Source organism: Poecilia mexicana, unplaced genomic scaffold, assembly GCF_051168715.1.
Source record: "Poecilia mexicana isolate PSO_F unplaced genomic scaffold, ASM5116871v1 scaffold_17, whole genome shotgun sequence".
Classification (NCBI taxonomy): domain Eukaryota; kingdom Metazoa; phylum Chordata; class Actinopteri; order Cyprinodontiformes; family Poeciliidae; genus Poecilia; species Poecilia mexicana.
Genome location: NW_028263386.1, coordinates 18,550,276 through 18,572,355, shown reverse-complemented (window position 1 = coordinate 18,572,355; position 22,080 = coordinate 18,550,276). Strand labels below are relative to the sequence as shown.

At 39.7% G+C, this 22,080-nt stretch overlaps 2 protein-coding genes across 2 annotated transcripts; both read left to right on the top strand.

Annotated features, from left to right (window-relative positions):
- Positions 1–71: 71 nt before the first annotated feature.
- LOC106918641 (ubiquitin-conjugating enzyme E2 R1-like) lies at positions 72–6,082 on the top strand. Its single transcript, XM_014988553.2, has 6 exons — positions 72–367; positions 483–840; positions 1,536–1,622; positions 1,722–1,819; positions 3,468–3,602; positions 4,220–6,082. Exons 2-6 carry the CDS (start codon positions 655–657, stop codon positions 4,428–4,430), a joined length of 717 nt encoding a protein of 238 aa, XP_014844039.1. The 5' UTR covers positions 72–367; positions 483–654; the 3' UTR covers positions 4,431–6,082.
- A 664-nt stretch (positions 6,083–6,746) lies between these two features.
- sirt6 (sirtuin 6) lies at positions 6,747–21,395 on the top strand. The gene is made up of 8 exons (XM_014988555.2): positions 6,747–6,952; positions 8,010–8,137; positions 11,578–11,760; positions 13,068–13,127; positions 14,638–14,733; positions 14,874–14,954; positions 17,623–17,746; positions 20,233–21,395. Exons 1-8 carry the CDS (start codon positions 6,770–6,772, stop codon positions 20,548–20,550), a joined length of 1,173 nt encoding a protein of 390 aa, XP_014844041.2. The 5' UTR covers positions 6,747–6,769; the 3' UTR covers positions 20,551–21,395.
- The last annotated feature ends 685 nt before the right edge of the window (positions 21,396–22,080 follow it).

Below are 22,080 nucleotides of genomic sequence, written 5' to 3'. Positions count from 1 at the left end.
ACTCATAAAAGGGGGGGAAAAAAGTTTACATATGAAAAATGGACTACAACTCCCAAGCAACACCAGGCGCCATTACCTGTTTTCAGAGTACAGGGGACTCCTTTCTGCAACATATTTCCCTATCTAGTCTTCTCCGCCTGTGGTTAGAACTACAGAGCTGACAACTATCAGCAGTGTGTTAGTTTAGTACAGTTAGAGATGGCTGCTAATATTGTTGCTGTCTGAACTCGGCGTTGTTCGTAGTTACAAAGTGTTTCCGCCGCAGTTAGATCGGCTCCAGCTGCTCGGTAAGGGACAGCTTGCAAGCTAACCTTAGCCGATAGCCTGTGGTAGATTTACGGGCTTATATCCGCTGCCGTCCTGCCAGGTAAATAAGCTAAAGCTGCTCAGCCACGATGTTTTTCTCGTTTCAGCCATTTCTCAGTATTGACATTGATAAGTAGTGAATTTGTTCTGAGAAGCTCTGTTTGGTCTGTGCGCAGGTTCGGCCTGTTTTTTTGTTGTTTCTGAACATCTACAGAAAGGAGAGGAAGAGAAAAGCAGAAGTTGTTGGGGGTAGGCTGTATTGTTAGCTAGGCTAACGTAAACGCTTTGGTGTAAACAAAAGCGTCAGCTGCTGACTCCGGATTATCGTGAAAGCTTCACAAAAACAGTATGGCGCAACACGACCCCTCTCATGTAGCCAGCTCTCAAAAAGCACTGATGTTGGAAATGAAGAGCCTTCAGGAGGAGCCTGTTGAGGGATTCAAGATAACTCTGGTGGACGAGGCTGATCTGTACAACTGGGAAGTGGCCATCTTTGGACCGCCAAACACTCACTATGAAGGAGGATATTTTAAGGTGAGAAGTTTATTACATTGTCAACAAAGTTTAAGACTGACACAAGAGAAATAGAAAATGCAGTGGATGATCTCAGATGCATGCATGCATGCATCCTTTGGAGTCGGGAAAAGCATTGGATTTAATTGTACTCTTTTTCAGACCTAAAAAAAATAATAAATAGTTTATTTTAAAATTTGTCAGCGCTGCAGGTTCTTTGACAGAGGTGAATCCAAAGGAAAAGGGTGAAAAACCTTCAAGATCATTCATATATTTGCATGAATGCATATGCTTTTTACCTTAAATTTTTGGTAAGGTTTTAAAAAAAAATTCTTCAAAGCAGATGCTTGCTGTGTTTATTAACCACATATTAACCACAATCAATCAGAAAATTCACAGTTGTTTTTTTTTTTTTAAGCATTAGCTGGACAGTCACTTGTTCAAAATGTACAGGATTCCAAAAACTGATTCAATTAGTTTGTCCGTACGTCTGTCCAACAATCAATTTCTTTTGTTAATGTTTTTTTTTGGTCGGGCTTCTTATTTAAAGTCTTGTTACAGAAGAAGTTAGAAGCCTTTTGCCCCAAACTTATGATAAAGGTTTGAAATAAAAATGACTTTTCAAAGTCTGTGTAACAAGTGCTTTGTATTTTCACCTGAAAATGTGTAGTAACCCTGTATCCTCTGTGTATGTTTTTTTTTTTTTTTTGTTCAAGGCTCGGATCAAGTTCCCTACAGACTACCCATACTCTCCACCTGCTTTCCGCTTCCTCACTAAAATGTGGCATCCCAACATTTATGAGGTCAAGTATCACAGCCAAAAGCAGCCTGTGATTTTTCTTTACGTCACATGTTTCAAGACCCACAGTACAGTGAAATAAGACGGCTTCTCCTGCTCTTAGAATGGGGACGTGTGCATTTCTATCCTGCACCCGCCAGTGGACGACCCGCAGAGTGGAGAGCTGCCTTCAGAAAGATGGAATCCCACCCAGAATGTCCGGTCAGCAGCTCCCTCGTCGTTTTCTCTCTTAATATGTATCTTCCTTCTGATTTTCTTCTACTCCCTGCTCTGTCCTCTCTCCGCTGCTTCAATAATTTAGCTGGCACAGAGTCTTATCACATGACATTCATTATTGGTACTGTCTTCTTCAGCTGTTCAAGATCCACCCACGAAAATATTTTACATACATATTCACGTTGTTTTTATGTATTGTGTTGATAGCTAGGCTGAGCGTACATGTTTGCATAACTAGGGTAGTTTAAAAAGAAAGGCGTGAATCATATTTATTCAGGTGGTCATTGGAACATCCGATTTTATTATTTTTTTCTGACAAGTGAATGCATCGTACCTTTGTTGACAAGGACGCTCTTTGATGTGGAAGTCTGAGTCAAGAAGATTCAAATGACCTATTTTTGGCTAAGCTAGAAAAAAGAAGGGATCAAAGCTTTACAAAAATTGGCAATCAGCTATAAATGATGATTGGTGCAATGCATTCTCTCGATTTTCATGCAAGTTTTACAAGCCATTTACAGATGCTGTAAGGACTCTATGAAAGGAAAAAAATAAGCACAGGTTTATACGGTTACAGCAGCAGAGCTGGCTGTGCTCCAGCTGCAGGGCTCTGATGTTATGTACTCTCAATTAATCCTCTTACAAGCTGAAATATCCCCTGAGAAAAAGAAAATTTGGTTTCTAATCTTGTCACCTACTCACACCGACCAATCGCTGTTAGTTCCACCTGCGATTCGTTTCAAGTTTTCCTGTGACGTCGTTCAACATGTAGAATGCTCTTCACATGCAATCTGAGTCGGCGCTTCGCATGAATGGAGCAGAGCGGCAAGTTGAACTGTACTCTTTTTCTGGGAATAAGAAAAGCAAAATGCTTCGTCTGCATTTTGACAACCTATTAAAAGTTTTTAGCTTCCACAGAATTGCAAGAATATTCAAACTTTTCTTATTTCGCCTTCTGTTTGCAGATGTGACAAACTTGGACATTTGCAGCATATTCAAAACCCATTACAAGAACTCCTGAAACAATAGCTCATATGATTACGCTAGATCTGAAAATTGAACTAGAGTTTACAGTTTAGCTAACTAATGTCTTTTGTCGGCACCATTTATCTGCTGCTGTGGTAAAACCTGTTTCCTACTATGCATTGCTAAACAAACACAGGGGAAATATTAAAACAGGAACAGAATCTGCTCAGGTTGCTTAGAGTGTAGCTTTTTTTTTTCTTTTCTTTTCTTTTCTTTTCTTTTTTTCAAATCAATGACTAAACCAACGCCACGGCTGCTGCTGCTGCTGCTGCTGCTGCTGCGGCCACAAACCGCAGCTGCTGCATCCTGCTTCCAAAAGTGGCCCACTCTACATTATTCACTAAGCCACCTTGTAAAATGTGAAGCCTCTTCAGGCAGAGTAACAAAGCATTTCTACCAAGTATGTTTGCTAACTTTGCTTGAAATACATTTCTGTTTTCAACAGATATTAAGATATTAAGAGTTGTATATAGGTCACCAAAAGTAAGTTGGATTGAAAGGGATCTCCAAGTTTTCTTCAGTTTCTTAAATTGCACACTTTTAAAAACCAGTGACAGAGCAGTGAGTGCTAACTTATCTCTCTTTTTTTTTTTTTTTGGTCTGCTTTTAGAACCATTTTACTAAGCGTGATCTCGCTGCTGAACGAGCCCAACACCTTTTCCCCCGCCAACGTGGACGCCTCAGTCATGTACCGCAAATGGAGGGACAGCAAAGGCAAGGACCGGGAGTACGTAGAGATCATCAGGTAAACGGCTAACAACGATTTTACATGAGGCAGATTAGCTCAATTTGTTGTTTTTAGCCCCTTTTGAATTGTCCCATAGCAACGCTCAATGTGACACACTGTGTTTCTGGAAACCACAAACCTGACTGCGTTTTGGGGGAATTTTATGTGATGGACTAACACAAAGTGGTGCCCGATTGTGAAGTGGAAGGCAAATGATGCGTTGTTTTAAACTTTTTTTTTGACAAATCAGTAATATAAATGGTGTGCAATTTCGTCAGATGTTACATGGCTGTAAAAAGAAAAAAAGAAAAGAAAAGATGTAAATACTTTGGGGGGTTTTGTGACTGTATTAAGGCACAAACCCACCAGTGGATGAGCACTAGGCTTTTGTTTGTTTGTTTACGAAGTAGCTGACTTCTGCACTTAATTGTACTGGATTTAATTTTGTGAATTCAGAATAAAAAAAAAAATCTGATTCCACTTTAATATTTTTATTAAAAAAAAAAAAAAAACCAATAAGTTGAAATTTGTACTTTTGCAGGCAAGCTGCTGTATTTCCTAACTTTTAAAAAAACATTGAACTTATGTAGGCCACAAAGCCCATAACCGTGATGCCTTAAACTCTCTGCCCTCAGGAAACAAGTGATGGCCACCAAAGCGGAAGCTGAGCGCGACGGAGTCAAGGTGCCCACCACTCTGGCCGAGTACTGCGTCCGCACGCGTGCTCCGGCCCCCGACGAGGGCTCCGACCTCTTCTACGACTATTACTACGACGACGACGACGTGGAGGGAGAGGACGGCGACTGCTGCTACGACGAGGACGACTCGGGCAACGAGGAGTCGTGACGCGCTTTTGCGGCAAAAGCGCCTGATCTATCCGCGACGAATGCTCCTCCTTTCTCTCTGCCCGGGTTGCCAGATACTTCAGGTTTACAACCAAGATTGGAAGCTTCCTTCTTCTAAATCAATAAGAGCTTTTTTTCCCTTGAGCCTTAGAGGTTAAAAGTTGATGCCTCGCCCTGAGAGGGTCAGACTTGGTAAAGTTTTTGCACCAGCAAAAAAAAAAAAAAAAACAAAAGAAAAAAATGTCACCAGTCCCTTTATGTTTCCAGTCGTCATCATCACCTACACCTTATTTTTGAGAGAATTTCCTAAATGCTCACATTTTTTCCAGCGTTGTTAGATCATGCGTTTAGCATAAAGTGTTGTTAATGGGTAAGTACCACTGCTAACAATGACATGTTCACTGGTGTAACCTCTCCAAAACATTACTCGGCCTCTTTCTCCCGTTCTCGCGTTTGTATTTCTCTTAATTGTAAGTGGCTGCTGCTCTCTGGTGGAAACTGAAGAATTCACGCGGCCTGTTTGTGCTGGACAAAGCTCTGCAAATGTCAAACGTTTCTTAAGTTTCACAGCGTCTCTCTCTCTCTCTCTCTCTCTCTCTATTTCTCTCTCTCTCTCTTTCTGTCTCTCTTTGGTAGGAAAAGACACAAATGAATTGTTACGTGACAGTGTTTTCTTTGTGCATGCCAGAGCATCTTCGAAAGCTTTTCATCTCTCTCTTACTTACTGGTGGACTGCTTCCTCCCTCCTTTCACGGCCTGGGACGACGCAAAGACTTTGACGTGATGACGGAGAAGTCGGCTCCTCACATGAACATTTTTACTAACACGAGACTGATGTTTGCTGGCTTTCTTCTGGTTACTGTTGGACGTGTTTCTGCGGGGGAGGGGGGGTTGTGTTGTTCGGGGTAGTGAGCGTTTTTTTTTTTTCTGTTTGTTTTTTGAGGGAAACGGGGACAGAAGGAACTGTTGATCAGAATTGTATTTCTCCTTAGGCTCGGTCTCGGCGACGCCTGACGGACCCAAAGACCTGAAGCATTGTGTTGAAGAAATCCTTCAGCGTTTTGACTAGTGTTTGGCGTATTTTTTGTCTTTGTTTGCTTTTTCCTCTCTTGCAAGCTTCATCATTATAGTTGGCTTTTTTTTCTTTTAGACATTTTGCCTGCACTGTTTACTCAAAAGGTTGACCAAGAGACCTGTAGATAGTGTTTGTAAGAGGATGGAGTGCTAGGATTACTGATGTTTTCACCTCTTCCAAGTGGAAGTATAAAGAATCAGATTGCTCTTTTATTTCTCATGACTATTCTTTGTGTTAGTTAAAAGTGGACAGATTTTGATAATATTTTTAGAGTGTATGGGTGTCCTGTGTATATTTTTTATATATATTTTTTTCCTGCCAGCAATATTAATTTTTCTTTCTGTTAAATTGGGACATCATAATGAATTTCTCAGGAGAAAATTACATGCGACAAAACAATTAAGATGAGTAACTAATTTCCTTTGGTGGTCTTCAGTATTGGTTTACAGCTTCTGCAGGAACCATAATCAATATGCACACGTAGCTGTACAAACGATCACCATGTTTTATTTACCTGTGTCTGTTTTTTTATTTCAGCTATTTAAAACTGAGAAATAAAGATTTATTTGAAAGAACGACATGTGAGTCTTAAGATTTTGAGTTGACATTTGAGTTTAGTCCTACCTATTTGTGCAGAGATCCTATGCAGCCAAAGGAAGTCTGGAAAAGGATGAAATTTTATTAAATATGGAAAAAATTAATTGTGAATGGAAAAAAGTTTCAGTTTCAGATTTGTTTTATTACCCAACATAAAAATTAAACTTTTTCAAAACTTAAAAAAAAGCTAAATTTTAACAAGTATGTTTAAAGACTATTATATATTTATAAATTAAGATCTAGAATGAGGCTATAATTATGTATGGAAGGGTTCAGGTTGAACTAACTTAATGGTTTTAGTAAAGCACAACATTTTCTATACAGAAAAAAATACGTACGTATTTCCCCCCATACAGTGAAACAACATGAGTTATGAAGATTTTCAAGAAGTCTATACACTTATATTTCATTTTGTCAAAATTGAAAAGAGCAATTTGCGATTTAGCCAATCATACAGGGATCGTGAACGCAGCACGATAATCTATCTACTGCACGAACGCAGTGCATAAATGGAGACGCGAGAGAGGATTGAAGATGCTGTTCTTTGTGTTAACATTTTCTTTACATGACGTACAGGCCGTACTTCCCAAATGTGTAGGTTGTAGTTTTTCTGAGACAACGCGTATAAAAACACTCATCATTAAAATTTCATTTCCAAGTAAGCGTTAATGCAGCACAGGTCGTCGCTCAGTGATGACGTGTTCCAAACAAAGCCGCTCAGAGAAAAATTCTTGTGGATAAATGAACTATTTCTAATACAGAGAACAAAGACAACAGTTGCAGCTATGTCAGTGAATTATGCTGCTGGGCTCTCTCCGTACGCAGATAAAGGTGTCTGCGGACTGCCTGAGGTAAATAATGAATATTTTTGGCTTTAAAACGAGCTTTTTGAATAGCTAGTTAGCATCTTAGCCGATATTGTTTTAGGAAATGAGAAAGTTGTGAAGGAACTGTTGTATTACGTGAAGGTAAACCACAAACTACAGTTATAGCGATAAACCATCTTCTTGCATCGGAATATTTTGGTCTGTACTTATTTGTTGATGTCAGAATGTTCATTATTTACAAGGTATTCGCTTCTCTATAATCACTTATTGTGGTTAATGTTTTTTTATTATTTAAGTTCAGCCATGAATGTTTTTTTTTATTGTTGTTATTTTTGTATCTTTGGGAGCATTAATTTCTAAGCACAATGTTTACATGTGATACTTAAAAGTGTTTTAAAAGCCTGGCATGCCTCCCAAACAAACACTTAACGGTTGTTTTTGAGACTGGATGGCAGCAAGATGTCAGTTTTTGCTGCAGTTTTCAATCTGCGAGTTTTGGAGACTTTTCTTCACCTTTCTTACTGGAGTGCTGTAGGTTTGGGATTCTTAGATAAACATGGAGCCCCGTACAGCGTAAAGGACAGTGGCTAAGCGAAATGGCCCTCAGCATCATGTCCTGCTGCATACTGCAGGAAGTCAAAAGTCCTGTATTACTAGTTTATGTAAACTTTGATTAACAGAAACGGTCAGTGTACCGACAGTCGATTAAAAACAATTGTTTCTTCCTCTAGGACCACGTCCCGAATGATTCTTCTCACGAAATAATTTTTGTCATATTAATAATCTACTCATCAACAGGTCTTTAAATGTGGTAAATCAGTAAAGTCTTAGTTAATAATATTTGCTATTGTGCAACATTGGTTTCCCTTAAATAGACTAATCCGTGTGAAAATGTCAAGCTGTCTTTGTTTTGATGATATTTGGTTATGCGTATGCACATATTTTCCTCTGTTTCATGAAATATCATACTAAATAACCTCTCGAGATGTTGCGTCCTTTTCATGTACGAGTCAAACAAATATCACCGATGTCCGTATGATTATCCCAGTAGTTGATTGTTGTGTTTTCTGTTCATTGGCAGAGTTTCGACAGTTCTGAGGAGCTGAAGGCAAAAGTGGAGAGCCTTGCTCAGCTGATCAAAGAATCTGAGTACTTGGTCGTCCACTCTGGAGCTGGAATCAGCACCTCATCAGGCATCCCTGACTTCAGGTGAGACAGAATCACTGTAGACCGTGTCCTCAGTCACATTCAGTTGTAAATTACTACATCAATTTGGTTGGAAAGGTGTGTACACGGTGTCACACTCATGTCTTACTGATTCATTGTTGTAGAAAAATGTGGTTAAAAGGTAGCTTCCTACTACTTGGCGTCATTACAGGTCACGCAGGAAATTAATAAGGTTCTTTAGACGTGCTTAAAGAGTGTTTTGGGTTTTTTTCCACCTTCCTTACTGTAGTGCTAAAGAAGACTGTCATTAAGTCTGATTGGAGAACACCACTACAGTTTTCATTTGATAACAATCACGCCTTTAGAGGCGACGTCAGCTGGTCCATGCACAGCAAATTATCTTTGCTTGGCTCAAAAGCTTCTTTTTTTTCCCCCCTTGTGTAATAGATGAAGTGTTTAGTTATTTTGTTTCATCTCTTGCATTTTTGGAACTATAGTTAATGGAAATGTTACATTAGTGTTAATATGTTGATGTTCTGTTAATGCATTTTGTGTGGCTATGAGGAAAGATGTGTGCGTGCGCGCGCAACGTGTCGGACTAATCTGTGCTGTTTGTGGAAATCTCCCCTGAAGATAATCTGGGGAAGCAAGATAACATTGATCATTACTGTAATTGTCACATCAACAGGGAAGCTGCTTCAATAATAAGCTACTATTTTGAGACTGTTTGCCTAAATGGAGAGAAATAAACAGTTGGATAGGAAACCAATAAGCAAAGAGGAGAATTTGCTCTTCACAATTACCAACCTAGACTTTTCTTTTTTTAGCCTTTAGATATTTATTCATAGAATAAAGACTCACATTTTTCCCCCCCATACTGAATTATTGTTTGTTTTTTTCAGTACCTGTTTTAGCTCTAAATTGGATATGTGTGGTTCATGTCCTATGAATGTTTTTATTGGATCTGTTTTTGTTTTTCTTTATCTGTTACTAAATTGGCAATTTGGTTTTCCAAGACACAATAAAAAGAGGCTTTGCTCGCTCAGGATGAGGGACAGCTACAAAGAGGTTCTTGTATAACTGTTTGACTTTTTTTTTTTTTTTTTGTCAGCATCACTGAAAGTGAACAACAAAATGTTACAGCGTTGTATGATAAATAGGACTATTTGGACCATGTGTGAAGTGAGCTGAATCTAACTATATGACTGGATTGCATGGAAATAAATAGAAATTAAATGTATTGATTTGAATTATATAGTACTAGAAATGATTTTGACCTCTTTGTTTTTTATAATATCTAGAGGGGATTTTTTTTTTTTTTTTGCTAAATTGCAGCTATATGAAAAAAAATAATAGTGTTTTTCCCAACGTGAAGGAGTGTATTTATATTAAAAGGAGATCCAAGCTAGGTTGTTCATGTTAAAATGATATGAAATGTCAAAACTATAAAACAAACAAAAACAAACAGGAAGAAAAAACACCTCCCAGGTATTGAACAGTTCAAAACCAGAAACTGGATGTTCAAATGAATTATTATTCCTATTCTCCAAATTACATAACATTTTTTTTATTATTATTCTTATTTTAAACTGCCCTTTTCTTATGGATTATATATTAGAGCAGATAATCTGACATTGTGATTCCAGGCAGGAGCTTCACCTGCAGTGAATCGGGTTATTTTATTTTTTCTATAATTATTTCTACATATAATAATCCCTCCCACCCCCCTCAATTTAGTTGTCCACGTTCTTTTTGTAGCATCTTCGTTTGACCACAAGAGGGCAGTGTTTGCTTGATATGCCACTTGTCAAGGCTGGTGAGGATAAAAGGACATGAGAGCAGCTTCTCAGTTACTTAAAGATTTGCGTTGTTGTTTCAGTGCCCTACATAACTACTCCATCTATACACCACAAGACAGGGGTGCTGACTGTGTTCGCTGAAAAAGGGTTTACAGTTGAGCAGTGCGAGTATGAATTCAAAGTTATAGCAGAAAAATAAGAAATTTGTAAAATGATCTGTACTTTACCCGGTGCGAATTTTTGTTCAGTTCAACCGGCGATAAAGTTCTCGACAAGCACGAACCATTACAGTTTACTATTTACAAAAACCTGTGGAAAAAAAATATAAACATCTGTTTGCATCTGTTCTTTTTTTGGTTCATGTCTTCACAAATCACAAGATTTGCTTAGTAAAGGTAATTTGAATCTGTATTTGATTCATTCCTAAGCAAGATAGTGATTTTAAGCACAGCTCTGTGTTTCTAAACTAACTTGTGTTGTATAAAAGATAGCAAATGGTAATATTCTGTTAAACCTGTGAGTTTGCGTTGACCTGTATTTATATCCTTCTAAATTAGATACTTTTTCTGATCTTACTCATGATGGGTAAAAAAAAAATAAAAGCAATTGTGCATATTTTTCCTGTCTGAGTACATTTGCCCACACATGCTTTAGGATGAATTTTAGATTTTTATGCCCAGACTTGACCCTCAGGGGGCCTGGAGGGGGGGAGTACACTACTGAAGCACAGATTCAAAATAAGGAAATGCATGTTTCTTGTTTATAAAAACACACAAATAGAAAAGGTTCATTCCCTCGCGTCAGTATCTTGAGAACAATCCCGTGAGTATGTAAATAAATTAACATTCCTCTTTGTCCTGCTACCATTTTTTTTTTGTTTGTTTGTTTTTAACGGTGACACATGACCCACACGACATGCGACGTACACTTTAGCGCGTCGGCGCTGATGAGCCTTTGAGCTCGTCTCTGCTGAGCAAGCGGCAAACTGCGGCGCAGATGAAAGATGAGACCGCTGGACGACTAAAGCGAGAGCGAGAGATGAGTCCGCTGCAGCAGGACGTGTTCCCATCTCTGATGCAGGGAGATAAGTTTGTTCTCAAAGTAACTTGGCAACTATCAGGATGTCGGATGACTGCAGCGATGGCAACAAAACGCTGCATTCATTAGCGCAGCCAGACGCCTGAAACTGAGCCCAAACAAAGATCCTGTCGGGCTGCACTGTACGTTTAATACAAGTTACTTCCAACGGTTTGTGAAAATTTTTTTTTTTCTTTGAATCGCATTGTTTTGATGTTGAATAAATCCACCATATGGTCAATTTTCTGATCTCTGATGTGCTTATATTTCCAAAAGATGGAGTGAAGTGACTTTATATCCAACATTGTAACCAAAAATGCAGGTCTTGGCTCTCGCTAGCTTAGATTCAGCTTTTCTGGCTATGACTCCAAAAGTAGCCACATTGAACATGTCTTGATTTATTGCTGTGTTTTTTGTTGTTGTTTTTTACTCATTTATGAACTCCTAATGTTGTAACAACGTTGTTACCTTTAAGCTGGTTATTCTCAATTTAAAACTTTAAAGCATTGTAGACTTTTTTTTTTTTTTTTTTTTGCCTCCTTCACCTGCCACGTCGCCACCACCTTTTCAACCAGACCAACATCAGACTCGTTTCTTCTCCTTCAGAGGTCCCAAGGGTGTGTGGACGCTGGAAGAAAAGGGCGAGTCACCTCACTTTGATACCACATTTGAAGATGCCCGCCCCAGTTTGACTCACATGGCCCTCCTGGGACTGCAAAGGGCAGGATACCTGAAATACCTCATCAGCCAGAATGTCGACGGGCTGCATGTTCGATCAGGCTTCCCCAGGTAATGACGTTCTGTTGGTGAAGATATTTGTCTAATATATCTGCTTTGATTCTTTCTTGGTGCGGTTTAGGTGTAAAAACGGCAGGATGCTGCAGCTGACTCACAATGTCTGCAAGCTGAGCACGATTGAAAGTGCTAAGACTTTCCTCCTTGTCTCAGTTTGGTGTTATTTAGATCCGTATCCCCTTGCTAGAGTTCGGTTTTAGGAGGACGCCAATCTTCAAGAGAAAAACAAAATCTCGCTTGGATAACGTCGCATGGACTCTGGGCGTCCGAGACGAGCTTTTCGAGACTAAAAGTACATCAGTTTGTGTGTTAAGTAACAAAATCAGGCCAAGTAGAAGAAAAGGGGCAGCTCTGGTAACACTGACCACACAAAACGAGATGAAAAGATTAAAGAACCCATGATTGTTAGGTTTGGATCCAGGATAACACGGCACTGATCCAAATTCACAACTGAACACTTGAAAATGAAGAGGATGCTATTTGTTGTTGTTGTTTTTAATTGGGCAGCTATGAGTTTTCATCCCCATCTGAAAGCTTTTGAAGTAAGAGAGAGACGTACCAGTGCCAGGGAAAAAAATAAAAATCTTGAAACCTTTTAAGTAGTTTTAGCATCCAGCAACGAGCAGAGGCTGAATATATCGGTGATTTGGGCCCAGAGTGTCTCTTGCATCTTTGTAATTTTACTGCTGGCGTTTTGTTGGAGAATGTCATGAATAAACCGATAAATAGACGTGTTTGGCTTCGACTTATTGTTTTAAAATTAGAGGCTGCTGCTGCTGCTGCTGCTTTGTAATAACAGCCATACCAGCATCACAGCTCACTTAATTTGAAATCAAATAATTCTCGGTGCCACCGAAAGTGTGTGTGTGGCCGTCTGCTCGAGTGTTACTCGGTCATATTGGACTGAGCCCAGGGCTGAGAGTCCAATTTTTCATTCTGTTCGTACATCCAGCCTTTCCGCATATTGGAGGACTTGCTTTTCCTGGAAACCATTTACATAGAGCTCTTCCTCCACCCTCAATCAGGTTTTTTTGAAATGAGGTCAGACAGTGAAGGAGTAGGGTCTCGGAGGAAATCACCAAAACGGCCGATGGACCGGCAGAATAAACCGTCTGGGATTAAACCGTAGAAGTAGCAGGTGAAACAACACAAGGCGTACGCTTAAAGATTCATTAAACGGCAAGGAAAAAGTTTATCCTCAAAAATTCATACTTTTACTTTTGCTTTAGGTTTTATGTAAATGTGTGTGTGTGTGCGTGTGTTTTTCCTGCTGATGTGAATTTATCTCCTCATTCCTCCAGGGATAAACTATCAGAGCTTCATGGAAACATGTTTGTGGAGGAATGCGAGAAGTGTGGCAGGTACGAACGCTCACAAGCACCAAAGCAGTCACCACCGATTAATAGTTGGATTGCACAAGATCTTTAATTGGAATTTTTTTTTTTTTTGTTTCCAAAAAAAGAAAGTTCTGGATGGAACATAGTTACAGACAAATAAATTTTTGTTTTGTTTTGTTTTGTTTTTTTTATCTTGAATGGAAAAAAAAACATGTTTTTCTTTTTTTTTTTTTTTTTGCACAGTTTTGGCTCAACTGAGTTCTTTCAACAGATGGAGTCTGCATTTAATGTTCACGATTAGTCTATTGCTAAATTAGCCGACGATTGTTCCTGTAACAAATTCATCACAATTAATCTGGTTAATCGTTTCAGCCCTAAACAAGCGTAAAAGGTGTTCAAGCCCCCGTTTGCATGGCAACATGAGGCTGCACCTGAAAATAGGCTCCCTCCCTGTGGAACAAACATCGTGTGGAGTGGTGCGCCTCCCTCACCCCAATCCCCTCAAACCTCCAGCCGCTACGAAAAAAAACTGTAAGCACAGAGCTGAAAGAGGAGTTACGCGCCTTCATCTCTGTGGTATGTTGGCCAAAGCATGTCAGACATTTTACTAACCATCTCAGGAATTTGTGGTGGAAACATTTTCAGATATGCTTTTACTCAGTTTCATGAGTTATTAGTCGAAATTCCCCGGCATACAAGCAGAAACTGTGTGGCTGCAGCGTCATCCATAAAACATGCAGACAAGAGGCTCGGTTACTATTCACAGACATCGGCTCGTGTCTGAGCGTTCCTGCACATCAGGATTGCTGGCGACAGCAGCGTCTCTGGCGTCGCACTGCGAGGACTTGCTTGGGTTTTATGTTTGGGTTGAACTCCAGTGTTTCTTAAAATCCTTGGAAGAAAAACATGCTTATTAATATTCGAGCAAAATGCCACACAGGTAGCAGCTCAGAGATGCTGACGGGTAGAGCCCGCAGCAGCGGCAGGAGAAGAAGAAGAAGAAGAGAAACGTGAGCAAAAAACAAACTCGGCTAAAGTTTAATTCTCTGCACACACACAAGGCGCTGTTATAATTAATTTTAAATTAGCTTTATGTTTGCTGATTATCTCCTGCGGGACGACACGCTCGCTTTCAGAGAACGACTCAGAAAAAAGGTTAATGCAAAGTTATCGTCTCCGGATGCTCCTAGGATAAAAGAACGCGGCTTCATCTTCCCTCTCGTGGCGTTCTCTCTCAGCAGGTTGCGCCTTTGGGGACATGACGTGGAAAAAGCGAGGCTGTCGAGCACATTTAAACAATTTTGCTTCAGCTACGCAATGTTTAAACCCCCCCCCCCCCCAAATCCTTCCAGAGCATCTCCAAATTGTTCTTTTTAGCCCATGAATTGATAAGCTCAGAGCAGGAGTAGGAGCACGTGGAGGTTCCAGCGGTGCCTCTGAACCGCTTGCCTTTTTTTATTTTTCCTCCTGAAAGTGGAGCAAATGGAGGTGGATGCATTCAAGTGTTAAACTTCTGGGATTTGCTGTTTTCCAGGCAGTACGTGAGGGAGAAGGTGATCGGTGTGATGGGGCTGAAACCGACAGGACGTTACTGCGAGGTGGTGCGGTCCAGAGGGCTGAGGGCCTGCAGGTGAAACACACACACACACACACACACACACAGGGTCATGCATTTGAAAAGGGACGGGGAGAAAAAAAACAAACAAACAGCTCATCGTGATTTATTTATTAGTGTGCTTATTCACTTTTTTTCTTTTTTAATCACGGAAGAGGAAAGCTGATCAGCACCATACTGGATTGGGAGGATGCTCTGCCTGACAGAGACCTGAACAGAGCAGATGATGCAAGCAGGTGAGAGAAACGTAAATCGTTGTTTCATCACCTGTCTTTATCACCGAGCAGCACACAGATCCTTCACTTTTCTCGCCTCGTTTCCTCCAACATCCCCGTTTCATCTGACGGCGAGAGCTACAAACGCCACTTCAAACCCGTGCTGTGAAGTAAAAATTAAAAAAAAAAAAAAAAGTCAAACAAAGTATTGGGATTGATTCGCTCGAGCCGTCGCTGTCCTGAAGGTCTTGTTTGAAAACCTTTTTTTTTTTTTCTTTTTCGGGCTTTACGTATTCACCTCAGTCTGCTTTAATGTCCTCAGATGAACATTTTCATTCATTCCTTCAGCCCCAAAAGCTCTTACTGCGTGTTTACAAAGCTGCAAGAGGGAAGAAAAGGATGTGCTTGTGTCGCCTTGATCTGCTGACACATAATAGACTCATAATTACCATTTAAATTGCAGAGAGGGGATTTGGAAGCACCGACCTTTGAACTCTAATTGTTTGTTTGTGGCAATGGAAAAAAAAAAAAAAACAGGTAGAAACAGCGAATCATTCAAAGCTGATTTAATGTGAAGCTGCAGTGCTTCTAAATTTTGTAGAGAGTGCGTGATCAGACTTAAACTCGACCCGCTAGCTGAAATTTCCCTTCTTTTGTACAAGTTGCTTTGTCATTTTTAAGTGAACGTGCAAGTTATGGCACCAGAGCTGCATCTAGCATGGTGTTTTGTAAGAATCTGCCAGGGATTAGCTGCCTTAGCCTTATTTTAGTCACAGTGATGCAGAGAAGAGGATTGCAGTGGCAACACAAGCTGTTGTTTAGCTTGTGTGTTTCTCAAGTCTTAGCCACTCACCAAATGTTTTCCCAAAACAATCTGTTCACTGTTTTTTTTTTTTTTTTTTTTTTTAAGAAGTTACCCTCTGAATTTCTGACTAGGATGAAAAGAACACAGAAAAAAATTAACATTTATCTCAGATTTCAGGATGACACCATTGCAATGTTAAATGAGGCAATAAAAGATGAATAAAAGTCATGAAAAGCTGATAGTACAGACATAAATATATGCAAATACTGTGTTAGTTTTGACACATTACTTGCAAAATACTTACTCTACTGTGTAAAGTAATTCAAAGGCCGCCTTCAAACAAACACAAATGACCATGGCCGACCCTATTCCTAATTCATGAGATTACTAATGTCGCTGTAACAGCTTTCTTTCCACAAGGTGTTCATGGGAATAGGTCAACACGCTTCCAGAAATACATCTGTGAGGTCGGACACTGATGCTGGATGGAAATGTCCGTCTTGCAGACTGTGCTATAATTCGTCCTAAAATGACTCTGTTTGAAGGCATCCATCCCCAAACTCTTGGTGAATTATCTTGGAGTCCAAATCCCCAAGTTTGGAGAGTGCGATGGCTTTGTAGCACCAGGTTTCCCTCCTTTAAGTGAGATTCTAAATTCCTGCATAGCTAGTTAATGATGACTGTTGGGAAAACAAATCCATGCAGTAGGCACTTATCACTGTGATTTAAAAATTTGTTTGTCGGCCATTGAGCTCACGTACTGCTTGAGGTTTTTCAGTAACATTTGCTTAAAGTACAACAGGCATGCACAAATTTTCCTTTTTGATTAGCTAAAAGATTGTTTTTTTCCCCCCTAGTGTTTATTTTGTCAAACATTTCCCACAAGTTTAATCTGCTTTAATCTACCATATTATTTACGCTGCTGTAATTATGACTTTAGTAATGCCACCAGCCTCTCTAATATTCACAGGAATTAGAAAAATTACCAATACAATAAATTGCCTTTAAGGGCAAATTTTAAGAAATATTCCCTTAACTTTTGATTACTGTTTTGGTTTAGTTTGTTGACTTCCAAAATTCGAAGACAGACGCTAGAAATGATCAAAATTTATTCTTGTTTCGCTAAAAACATGAAGAAAAACCCAGGTCAGCTTGTCCGTTTGAAATGCAAAACACAAAAAATATGTTTTGTGCTAGCCTGCAACTGGGACAGCAACAAACGCCGTAACATAGGCATTTAGTTTTTAATTAAAAAATGAATAATAAATAATGATTTGCAGTTTGTAAAGGAAAAATGATTAGCAATTCACTTTTAGACTGCGGTAAATGTAGGTGAGCTAAACATGAGATGCATATATTTACTACATGAGATATTTTTAACCCAGCCGCAAGGAGAGTGAATGATCCAACAAGCATCTCGTAAGCCTGAAACTCCCTGCTGGACGGCTGGAACTGCAGATGTGTTTGGGATGAGGATGAGAGCTAAAAAGAAATCTTGAAGAATCAGAAAAAGAAGTCCAGCTACATTTTTATTCAGGCTTCTTTTCATCGACTGCAAATCCATGCTGTGGTGTAAACCACTGAGACAGAATAGTTGTTTTCAGCTACTTGTAAACCCGTATCCCTGCAATATTTGCTGAGTTTTCTTTTTGTTTACAGTAGAGACGTCAAAAGTTTCTGACAGACATGCAAGTAAACTAAAAACGCATCCAAATTCCTGGTCCTTACCAGATATTTCCTAAGTGTTGCTGTTTTCCACACCGGCTTTCATGCACGCCCACATGCAGGAATTACCCTTGAGGAGAAACGGGCGAATCAGAAGACTGTCAAAAACTCGCATCTGCTTATTTTGGCTGATTTTTAACTCCTTGTGTTGGCACGCAGACGAGCAGACCTGGCACTGACTCTGGGCACATCCATGCAGATCAAACCCAGTGGGGACCTCCCACTCCTCACAAAGCGCAAAGGAGGGAAAATGGTTATAGTCAACTTGCAACCAACCAAACACGTGAGTCTCATCTACACGCCACATTGAGACATGAATATTTTATTGTTTGTGAGGAGGAAACTGACCTCCAAGTGTAGAATCTCAAGGTGTGACTTGAAATATCATGGTTTTATAGAACATAATTACTTTAATTTACAACAGAAAAGCCACGATTGTTTCTACTCGTGCTGAAATATAAGAGATTAAATTATAATAGTTCCATCTAAAACATTTATTTTGAAAAAAAAAACCAACAAAGAATAAACATTGGCTACATTCCACCGTGGAGTTTAAGTTCTTGTCGCTTTTCTGTTTCTGTTGTTTCCAGACTAATACTGGGAGAATAAAAGGCTCTTATCAGCCAGCTAACTAGTCAAGCCATCTGCTTGGCTGGAGCTTTCCAGCCATGTTTCTTTTGTTTGTGTTTTTCACATGCCCTGTTCGGCAGTGGGGCATGCAGGATTGTTGTCTGAATGCCCAAAGGCTTTACTTTCACAGGTGGGGCATTACTGTAAAAAATAAAAATAAATAAAAATCTGGAATGCTGATTTTGCTTTTTTCACTGATTATCTGTCTCATACTAGACTGTCATGACATAGTGACAAGTTAAACACAGAATGTAATAGAAGCTGCCTACTCCAGCTTTAATGAAGAGATAATGCAATCATTTGAATCAGGTGTGTTGTAGCACACATTTTAAGACTTGAATAAGGCCCTGAGGACCAGCACTGACAACCCTGCGTATCTCCCTGCATATCTACATGCAGCTCAGTTTTTTTTTTTGTTTTTTTTTTTTGTTTTGCACCACCATACTCAAAGTTAAAATGTTCCATTGAATTCACAGCAGAAAACGGCGGGAATAAAAATATCAAAGTTTGTTAATGAGGAGAAATCTGTTGTTTTGCCGATGTGTGTGGATCATTTTTTCACTTTGGGATAACGAGGATATAAAAATTACACTGATATTGTAGTGACAAATCACTTCAGTTTCCTGGTCCTTAAGTATCTAGCAATGGAAATGTGGAGAAAGTGCAATTCCTCACATGTCCACTTGAGGCAGACCCCGAAGCAAAATCAGCTGCTAAAACCTAATTTGGTTTGTTCCGGTGATTTTTTTATTTTTTTATTTAATTTTTATAAACCAGTCTGGGACAGTATCTCAAATAGCTTCCCTATGCTGTAAACTGAGTCAATATTTCTATACATCAGCAAAGTGATTGTGTATATGATACATAATTAATGGTGAGTGCAGGTGTGTGTGTCACGTAACGAGGGTCCGCTGTCTTCCGCACTGCAGAAATCCACAACGTTGAGGCAAAACGACAGAGGGTTTCGATGCATTTCTTTACTTTTAGTTGGTCAATGTCGGTGTTCTGTCAGATCAGTGACTTATTTTCGTCATAACTTGTTGCGTATGCTGAACTGACGACTCCACTGACTGTCGGACTTAATGCGCATGCGCGGGCATGTGTATGATATCCTGACAGCGTATGCCCATCTGATGGAACACCCGGGCGTACTTTTAAATGTAAACAATAAGCGACACTCGCATGAAGTGACGCAGCATCACGAAACAGCGTGCCCTGTGATGACGCTGAATGGCGCCGACGGTGTTTGTGAAATTCACGCTGAAGCCGACGCTGCGCGTCTGATGGGAAAATGGGGAACCTGTTTTGGGGTCACCTCGCTGTGTTTTTCTTCTTCTGGTGATTTTTGCGTTGCAGTTTACTCGCGCTCAGAACACTGCACGTGCTTTCCTTTGTAATCACTGGCAGAAAACATTTCATTAGGTGAATGATTACGGTGGAGGCCATTATTTGAGGGGTAATTATAATTTTCAGGTCTGTTCAATGCAATCAGACTCAAACAGGGATCTCTGACAGGAATTGAAAATTAGACGAAGGCTTTTTCTTGACTTTGTACTGTTCTTTTAAACAGATTAAAGTAACTAATTGAACTCATCCACAGAGTCTTACGGATTAAAATGCTTAATTCTGACACTGATTCTATGCCTTGATACCTCTTAAACATTTTACAACAGAAAGACATTTAATTTATTGTATGTGACAGAGTGGGGAAGTATACACTTTTATGCTGGTACATAAAATAACGTCCAACCAGTTGTTTTTCAACAACAGATCAATTAATTGTGTGTTAATTAATCTCAGAATAAATGCAGCTGCTGTGTGAAGGTTTGTCAGAGAGAAATTTGGCGAGCAAACATCATGAAGACCTTCCAGCATGAGCGATTTCCATAAACATTATCACTGGAATGGTTCAGATTAAATCATGTTTATGCACTAAAGCAGTCTAAACCTAAATTTAATTAAGATTTACTTGGAACATTACTGTCCAGACACTTTCCAATTGGTAAAAAACTTGAGTCTTTAGATGTTCAGAGAGGATAGAGATACTCCAAAAGACTTGACGCTGTAATTGCACCAATAAACTCATTGAAGTTTCTGGTCGATCCCTTATTGTCTTTTTTGTGCTCGCCTGTTTCGCAGGACAAACACGCCCACCTGCGTATCAACGGTTACGTGGACGATGTCATGAAGCAGCTGATGGAGCTGCTGGGTTTAGACATCCCAAAGTGGGAGGGACCCACCGTCTGCGAGAGCTCCACTTTCTCGCCCGAGACCACCGCTGACACCAAGCCTCCTCGCGGCGTTTCTGCAAAGGACAAAGTGAAAAAGGACAAAATCAAGGAGGAGAGGAAAAGGGAAGCAACGCAGCCGACGGAGGACGCCGGCGTGAAAGACGAGACAGTTTCAATAAAGCGAGAGCGAGCAGATTTTTCCGCGGAGACAGGCGAAAAGGAATAACCTCTGGGTATTTTTTTGTTGTTGTTGTTCCTCAGGACTCGTCAAAACCACAAATGCAAACCCGTCCAGAGGCTTACTCATGAGCTGAAAGTTTGATCAACTTCAGAAATAACATCAGTCTCTCATTTTCTATCATCTGGAAGACGTAAAATATATATATATATATATATATATTTTTTTTTTTATTTTTTATTTTTTTTTTTTTAACGATGAAACCTTTCAGACAGCCTCTGGCTCAGGCTCTCATAAAGCCTCACTAATTCATGCTTGTTTGGAAGCGTTTCTCCTAATAGGAACACTGCTTAAAGCACACGCGCTGATGTAAAACGTTTCGGGGAATATTTTGTACTTCATCCAGCTCCGAGCCTCGTTTCTCCGGGAGAACAAGTCTTAACGGGACAGCACAACGAGACGCGATCTGGAGCATGTCGTTGCAGATAAAGTTTTTAATAAGGTGTGTAAGTTTGCTGCACCTTATTAATATTTATAGCATGCGCTCCAGATCTTGTCCCTGCAGATCTCGCCTTTTAAGTCTCCTTGGTTTGATACATTATGAAAAGGAATATCAAGTGAGCTGCTTCTCCAAGTCTGGCTGACTAGTAGCTACAGTGCAAACATGCAGTGGGGGCGCGAGGTGAGGCGGGGCAGGCTGGGGATTTTAGGTCATGTCGGATTTTCGAACCATGATTGAATCGTAATCATGCTGCCTGTGTTTCTAGGAACGAGGTCTTGGAGATCGAACTCTCCAAGAAAAGATTACTTTAAAGATTGATTGTTTTTAACACTCTGGGCTGTATATCTATAAACACATTTAGGGAGTAAAAATCATAAACTTTGCGTAAAAACTGCCTCATCTCTTGTGTACCGTCTTGGTCGTTGCAGTTTAGCGAGAGATGGAACTCGCTCTCTCTCATCTGAAATTGTTTTTCAGGTAAAAAAAAAATAAAATAAATAGATTCAAACCTCTGCAGACTTACTTCCTGCTCCAGGGATAATTTATTGACAACTTTTCCATCTTCGATGGAAATGTAAATTATTAAATTATCTCTGCAGCAAGGAGTCTGTGCAGCCATTTATCTACCGCAATTTGAAAGAAATTGAGACTCTGTGTGTTGCTCTTTGTATACCTAAAACCCCAGAGGCCCGTATCTTCCCTCACTGTGCTGGAAATCTGTAATAATCAAACCTATTAGAGAGATTGGACATTACCATTATTTTTTATTATTATTATTATTTCATCCTATATTTCTTTTCTTTCTTAATCCTTTCAGGGTTGTAATTGAACTGATGCCTATCTTCAGTAGTCGATCAGACGGTGTTTTGAGGTTTGTAGCGTCTCCCTTTTCCCTCCAAACGTATCGATGGTCTTTATGGTCAAACGGTAAAATTGGAGTTTTGTCTGACCACGTCTGTCCATTTGTAAACCGTAATCTAGCTTTTTGCTTTTTTTTTTTTTAGTGGTGTACATTCTGAGCATCAACTTCCCATGATTATCTTCACTCTTCAACTCTGTGGGAATCACATTGCTGA